This window comes from Artibeus jamaicensis, unplaced genomic scaffold, assembly GCF_021234435.1.
Source record: "Artibeus jamaicensis isolate MK-2021 breed Jamaican fruit bat unplaced genomic scaffold, CSHL_Jam_final contig_391, whole genome shotgun sequence".
In the NCBI taxonomy this organism is placed as follows: Eukaryota; Metazoa; Chordata; class Mammalia; order Chiroptera; family Phyllostomidae; genus Artibeus; species Artibeus jamaicensis.
Genome location: NW_026521814.1, coordinates 28,491,920 through 28,499,551, shown reverse-complemented (window position 1 = coordinate 28,499,551; position 7,632 = coordinate 28,491,920). Strand labels below are relative to the sequence as shown.

Here is a 7,632-nt window from a genome sequence, read left to right as displayed (position 1 = left end):
TTCCAGCTTCAATTAGCCCACAGTAAAACTGATTTCTTGGTACATCGTTTTGCTTAAAGCTACAGTTTCCAAGAAACCTATCCATTCCGTCAAAGGGGGATTCACTACACTCTTAGTTTTCAATTATCTCTGGCCATTTTTTTGCAGTTCTCTTTGCATAGTCGCCTCCCGTCCATTTCTTAAATATGGTCTTGTTCTACACACTCCCTGAGCCATCTCATCCGTACTCCTGCATTTCAATGTCGTTTGTATGTTAACGAGTCTCAAAGGGGTCCCTAGCTCAGAACGCCGCTGAGAGATCTTGGAAAGCTCCCGCGGGACCCACTACCAGTTTCCGGGTGCTCTCCCGCCAGCTACGGATGACCGGAAATGGAACCCGCGCCGGCCCGTTGCTTAGCAACAGCGTTGCCGGGACGCTAAACAGCTCCCTGCGCGGAAAGAGCAGAGACTGCAGGCCTGGTTTCTCGGGGGTCTCATTTCTGGTCCGAGAAGTCTCGGGGGCGCCACGCAGCAGCGAACTGCTAGGCGCTGGGTGCCGCCAGCGCGCCCTCGCAGCCATGAGCAGCGAGCAGGTGAGAGGGCGGCCCGCCCCCAGGCTCACCCTGCCGGGAAGGTTCCTCGCATTTCAAACGTTGGCGCCCGGGTCCTTTAGACTACCCGAGGAGCTCTCCTTCACCCCAGTTATGATCGAGGGTACTTGAGTGCTCTCCGCGTTCGTGTTTCCTTACCTACCGTTCGTCCCTGGTGTTTTCAGAACAACGAAACTATCAGTAGAGCGGTGGGCCGGCAGTTTAAACTACAGCCGAAGAGTTCCCAGGTTGCTTAATGGCGGTTGTGTTTGGGCCGGGGAAGCTGGATAGGGAGTCACAGTGGGTTTGGGTTCTGGGTTGGGATCCAAGCCCTTTTCTAGTCCTGCTACTCTGGGCAAATCATTTCATCTTTCTAAGCCTTCTCTGTAGAGGGGAAAGTCAGAGTAATGTTTCCTCCTTTCTAAGGTTGTTGTGAAGTTCGAGTAAGATACCATACTATACCATACCATGCCAATGTGTGAAAGGGTTTAGAAAGTGGAATTTTTTCTTAAGAAAATATCCCCATGGCAGGTAATAAAAGATGCACGTTGCAATAGCTACACTTCAGAATTCTTTCTGTATTGAACTTAAGAGGAATGGTAAACCAAAGAAATACAAAATAATGGTCAAACTTTTTAATACCAGAACAAATGGGACAGCATTAAGCCTAGGTGTTATTCTGGCTAGCTAGAAAATGACTCTATAAGACTGGGGTGTCAAACTCTTTCACCCGGGGCCACATCAGTCTTCTGGTTGCCTTCAAAAGGCCGAAAGTAATTTTGGGACTGTATAAATGTAACTACTTAACTAGAGGCAAGGAGCTTGGCGCTGGTGCTGGGTAGAAACAAGGTGCCAGGCGGGGTTCAGCCCATAGGCCTTGTGTTTGCCGCCTGTGCTATAAGATGAATATGGAAAAGGCCCCTTTAATATCCGGGTACTGAATAGTTTAAGCCTGCAAATTTTGCTTAGCTTCTGTCTTTCGACACTAAAGTGTAACTTTTTTTTCAATGCTTCACAATTGTTTTCTGTCTTAGCATTTATCATGGAAATGGTGTTAAAAGGTGATTTATTCCCCTATCCATTTGGGTTGTAGATTATTAACAGAAAATGTTATCAATTAATTAAATAAGTAGTCAATGCCTAACTGATCAAGAAAATTTGTTTTCAGCATTATATTGAAATGTGTAATAAATGAAGAGCTTCATTTATTTAAAAAAATCACTCACCATTAGTAATTAGTAGTAAAAGAACAAATGAACAAACAAAAAAGAAAATTGAGATTACTGAAAATCAGTAATTAGATTAATCAACTGTGCTGATTTTTTCTATGTGGTATTATAATCAAATTCCTTTTTAAAAATTTGTCATTGACACCATCGATATACATTCAGCAACTTGCTCGATGCCCACTTTAGTCTTTGGCCTGACCTTGAATCATATTCCATGATGTTGAAATTTACATTTATTGTATTTGCAATAGCATTTCTGGATAGCTGTTACTTTGCAAAGCCCCTAATTGACCAATTTACAGCTAAAAAGCATCCACTGTAAATCTGCTGGCAGTGATATTTTAAGTGTTGCTTTATCTTAATATATTGTTTAGAAATGACACCCATTTTCCCTTCCTCACTCCTCCCAAAGGACATATATTATTTAAAAAGTCAGTAGGATCTTGGAAGAATGAGCCAAAGCCCGTCTAGGATTATTTACTATTTTTAAACAGCAGAGGACCCTCTCTCACTGTTTTAGTTGATCTATAATTTTAAAACTCTTGATGCTCTCATTTATGCTAATTTTGAGTGTAGTTTTCCTTTTGAAAAGATGAAAGGCTTTATGTTTCAAACTAAAACAAATGGAATGAATTAAACTTTGGAAATGCCATTTTATGTGACATTTACTTATGTATTCATTTAGTTTGAAAAAAGTAAGCAGGTGGTAATTCATATTTGCTGAAGGAGATTTTAGCATATTCATCTCATTAGTGGAAGGTTGAGAGTAATGTGGTTGTTTTCAGAAATAGCAGTCTGAGTTCTTAAGTTAGGTATTTTAAATAACTACAAGTCTTTTACAGTTGCTCATTTCGTTTTTAAATTAGTAAAAACATAAAATAAGGCATTCTGAGTTTCAGTTGACGATACAGTCCTACCATAGGTTCATAGAGTCTGGTCATTTGATGGGATTGGTTAAATGTGGATTATATGAGGTTTACAACATCCCTTCCAATAGACAAGTAGTTGAAAATCAGCAAAATAAAAAGTAAGTGGAAAAACCAGACTACTTAAGGAAGACCTAGACTGTTTAGCTAAATTTTGATTTTGGTAATGTAGAATCAGAGTAGTCAGGATCCAAACGGAACAGATGGCGTGCTCAAGATAGTCACCCGAAGAAAACTTAAAAAGAGAGCATTTGCTGAGGTGTGGGCAAGGTGAAGGGAGGAGCTGGTTGGGATGAGGAGGCCTTTAAGGATTAGTAGCAGTAGATAGCCATTGCTGTTCCTAGGACTGACGGCTCAAAGAAACTGAACGTTACTGTCGGAATGTGAGCTGGGGGCTTGGAATGGTAGCTTCCTGGCAGATGCTGAGCTCTGGAGAAATTCAGACACTGTCAGAAAGTTGGGACACAGGGAGTATTGGGAAAGAAATCCTATACTCTCACTCCTCCTGCTGTCTCTCATATTTCCTACTGGTGCCTCTCCATGGTTAATCCCTGCTGGAAGCCAACGGGACTGGGGACCCAGGTGATGCTCATACATAGAATTCAGCCTTCCGGTCACAGAGCAGGAAGAGTCCATGGAGATCTGACTGGGGCAAACAAGACACATCACAGATTATAATACAGCATTCAGAAACATTTCCCTGTTTACTAATCCATTGGGATTAAAAGTTTATAAGCCAGTTGTTTGGATGCTATAGTGCTTTTCCATCCATAATCTTTATACTTGAAGATAAATCTAACAAAAGATGTGCAAGACATGAAGACTATTATAGAATGTTTTTGAAGGTTTACTCCTGGGATCTGAATAAAGAAATATACTGTATTTATGAAGGAAAAGAGTCAGTGTTGTTATAATGTCAGTTTTCTCCAAATTATTTTAGAAATTCAACGTTTCTATTAAAATTGCAAAAACTTTCATGCAATGTGGATTCTAAAATTCACATGATAGATTAAAGGTCAGAATTATGCATAATTTTTAGAAAAGTAAAGTGAAAAAATGGTCTTACAGATTTCAAGACCTATTGTGAAGTCATAGTAAAATAGATAACATGATACAATTTATTTGCATATAGAAAAATATAGCAATGGAATTAAATAAAAGCACAAAAACAAATGTGCACATACACACATGTATACTATGTGAATATCATATCCATTTACCATATGAAAGTATATGAGATGCAAGAATTGTGTGGGTACTATAATATATGTCAAAAGACATTTATCAAAACTTCTTTTGTAATGGAGAAACATTGGAAATAAGCTAAAATGTTCATTCACAAGAGAATGAAATGGATAAATTGCACATAATCATACAGCAGAGCATTATATAGCTGTGAAAATCAGTGAGGAAAGTATTAATGTGGGAAGTGAGCAAAACACCTGCTTGTATACTGAAACGTTTGAAAGGGGGTGCTCTGTATAATGCAAGGGAAGCGTGCAGGAAAGCTATCCTTATGGATGGCAGTGAGTCCGCTGGAGGAGTCTGCCGCCCCAGTCACACTCACAGGCTGGTCAGGTGCCCACAGGTGAGGATGCTGACTGCTGGCAGCCGCAGCATGAGAGCAGCGAGAAGAAGCACCGGGCCCAGGAAGAAAATTCCCTTTCTCTTACAGTGTCTCTTTTTGCACCCTTTATAAATATTGTGCCAGCTGGAGAGGTGTTTTATAGAGTCCTGCTCGAGAATCACAAAGGAAGGCAGAAAGCATAGGTTCGATGGTGAGATACAAGAAATTGACAAGTGGCCGAAGCACCATTCGTATTGTCTGTTTTATAATTCAAAGAATCATTCTCAACAGTGCTTCTTCTTACCTGGTACTCTCTATTGCAAAGAAGGTAAAGACATTCTTCTCTAAAAGTTATTGCTAAAAAGTACACAGTTTATCTACAGTAACTTGAGGGTACAGAGTGCATTGACCTGAATACATTTGCCACCTAAGGAAGTGGAGAACTCTGGAAAAAAAAGTTCTAGCCATGGAAAAGGGAGCCAGGGTTGAGTAAACTTTCAATGCTGATTAGATTCAGATAAATTCTCAGAAGATATGACCAATTCCCCATGGAATTGTCTTGGCATCCTTATCAAAAATCAGTTGCCGCCCTTAAATATATGTGTTTAGTTCTGAACTCCCAATTCTGTTCCTTTGATCTATACATTTAATCTTTAAAAATTTATTTATTTACTTTTTACATTCAATGTTATTTTTTAATTTTTTATTTACTTTTATTGTGTTCAGTGACGGTTGTCTGCATCCCCTCACCCCCACTGCTCCCCACCCCACCCCAGCCAAATCCCCCTCCCTCCCTTGTTTCCACCCTCCCCCTTGTTTTTGTCCACGTGTCCTTTATAAGTAGTTCCTGAAAACCCTTCCCCCCATTGCCCCTCTCACCTCCCCTCTGGTTACTGTCAGATTGTTCTTACTTTCAGTGTCTCTGGTTATATTTTGCTTGCTTTTTTCTTTTGTTGATCATGATCCATACATTTAATTCTATGCCATCTTCATTACTATAGTTTTGTAGTAAGTTGTGAAATCTAGAAGTGAGTCTACCAACTTGGTTCTCCCTCTCCAAGATTGTTTGGCTGTTCTGGGTCCCTTATATTTCCATATGCATTTTATGATCAACCTGTTAATTTCTACCAAAAAAATTAAAGCAGTTGGGATTTTGATAGGGAACATGTTGAATCTTTATATTATGGGGGGAAGTCTTGCATCTTAAGAAATGTCTTCTAATCCATGAGCATGCGATGGTTTTTCATATATTACAGTATTTTAAAATTTCTCTCAATAATGTTTTATAGCTTTCATTGTATGTCTTTCACTTTCTGTGTTAAACTTATTCTATTTTATCCTTTTTGATGCTGTTGTAAATGAATTTATTTCTTACAGTTTTGCATTGTTTATTGATACTGTCTAGAAATACAATTGATTTTTGTGTATCGATCTTATATCCTACAACCTTGCTGACTTCACTCATTAGTGCTGATATTTTATATAGATTCCTTAGGATTTTCTGTACACAATAAAATGTCATCTGTGAAGTGTGTTTTAGAGTATTTTGGATATGTGTTTTATTTTATATTAGACACTGTAATATTTGGTTGAGTGAATCAGTTTCAGCATTAATAAAGTTTTGTTTTTTATATTTTTCATGCAGGATAAATCAACCAGCAAAGAAAAATCCAAAATACCAGTAAGATTTTTACCACAGTTGCCTACGGTAATTTACCAATAAGTCACCATACTTTATATCATCATACTTTATTGTTTTATCATAATGTTGTTTATTAGTTTTCAAACTTGTAAATAAGTTACTGAGTTTCTGATTTTAAATTCTGTGCTCCATTTATTTTTTTTTCTGACAGAGAACATCTATAAGGCACACACCTTAGGGAAAATAACTGCCTTAATAAATGAAGTACAAGCTATAATACGCAGGGCGTACACAGTATTTGAGTCTTCCGAATAAATGAGTTTTGGAGATGCTTTAGCAAAAGCAGCGTTGGAGTCAGGAAATGGTGCGGGTCACAGTTTCGTCACTAGCGGCTGTCTGACTGCTGGGAGGCACTTGCCTCTCTAAGCTCTAGTGTCTCTGAGTTGGTGTTGATCTGATGATCTCCGAGGAGATGCCTCTGTCCAGCACTAAAATGCTGTGCTATGGCGTTTTCATTATTTTCACTTTGAATTGTTGTTTTGTGGAAAGTGATGGGTGGCATATGCTTAGTTTGTAAAGTGCTGGGCAAGGTTTTACCACAATAAAATTTACTGTCTCTTACTTATGTTGAGTTTAATGCCATCGAATTACCCTCTTGTGATTCTTGGAAGTTGAGTTTAAGTGGAAGTTCAATGCAAATGTTGTTTGTTTTGCAACATATTTTAAAAGCTCAGAATGATCTATAAAATGGAATCTATGTTGCTTTATACAAAGAAGATTCCTAATAATTTGAAGTACAAGATTCTTTCAGCTTGAAAATAACTTGAATGAAAAATTTGCAGGAGAATGTTTGTGAACATTTGAAAGTACATGTTTTAAGTGTGACCCTATCTTTTTAATAATGCCAATATTATCACACCAAGTTCTATGAAATAAATCATAGCACCTTTTTTCATTAGTTCTGCAAATATCTATTTTAGATTTTCTAGTCTAAAAGGCAGGGACCTGAAATGGAATAAACATTTTCTCTTAACAAATTTTGTAACTGGAGAAAACATTGCCATTAGGTTTTTTAAAATCCTCACCCAAGAACCCAAGAATATGTTTATTCATGAGAGAGAGAGAGAGAGAGAGGGTGACAGAGAGGAGGAAGGATGAGAGAGAAACATTGCTAGCTACTTCCCATACACGTCCCAACTGGAGATCAAACCTGGTCATCCCTCCAACCAGCTGAGCCACTGGCCAGGACCGTTAGTTTTTTTAATGTTACTAGTATGTAGTGTACAAATATCAACTAAATTTAAATTTACTCACTGAATAAATGTTCAGTGGCTGTGATGAATAATTTTTTCTAGGCAATGAGGCATGTAATTATCTAAAATGCTTTTGTTGGCCAATTTAAACCTTATACTGTGTTCATATTTAACTGCATCTTGCAGTTTCCTTCCATATCCTTTGGGTTTTGTGTCTTTTAAGATAAATCAAATTTTTAAAATACTAAGAAGGTAATCCACTGAATACCAACCTTTTCATTTGAACATTAAGGTTTGTACTTGCTAAACATTTCTGATAGTAGTTAAGACCTAGAGAGATTGCCGTTACAGACTCCGTGCTTCTCGAGATGACCCTGTAGCTGAAATCAAAGCGACCCAGCACTGGTTGGTGCCCCACCCCAGTGAGCTGGTGACCCAGTTCACAC

General features: G+C 38.4%; 1 protein-coding gene across 1 annotated transcript in view; it reads left to right on the top strand.

Annotated features, from left to right (window-relative positions):
• Positions 1 to 268: 268 nt before the first annotated feature.
• The window catches only part of DNAH7 (dynein axonemal heavy chain 7), a 221,069-nt gene continuing 213,705 nt past the window's right edge, over positions 269 to 7,632 (top strand). Inside the window, exons 1-2 of the mRNA XM_053665233.1 lie at positions 269 to 572; positions 5,937 to 5,999. Of these exons, the coding sequence (XP_053521208.1) occupies positions 360 to 572; positions 5,937 to 5,999 (276 nt within the window). The 5' untranslated portion in view covers positions 269 to 359. The remainder of the gene's footprint in view (positions 573 to 5,936; positions 6,000 to 7,632) is intronic.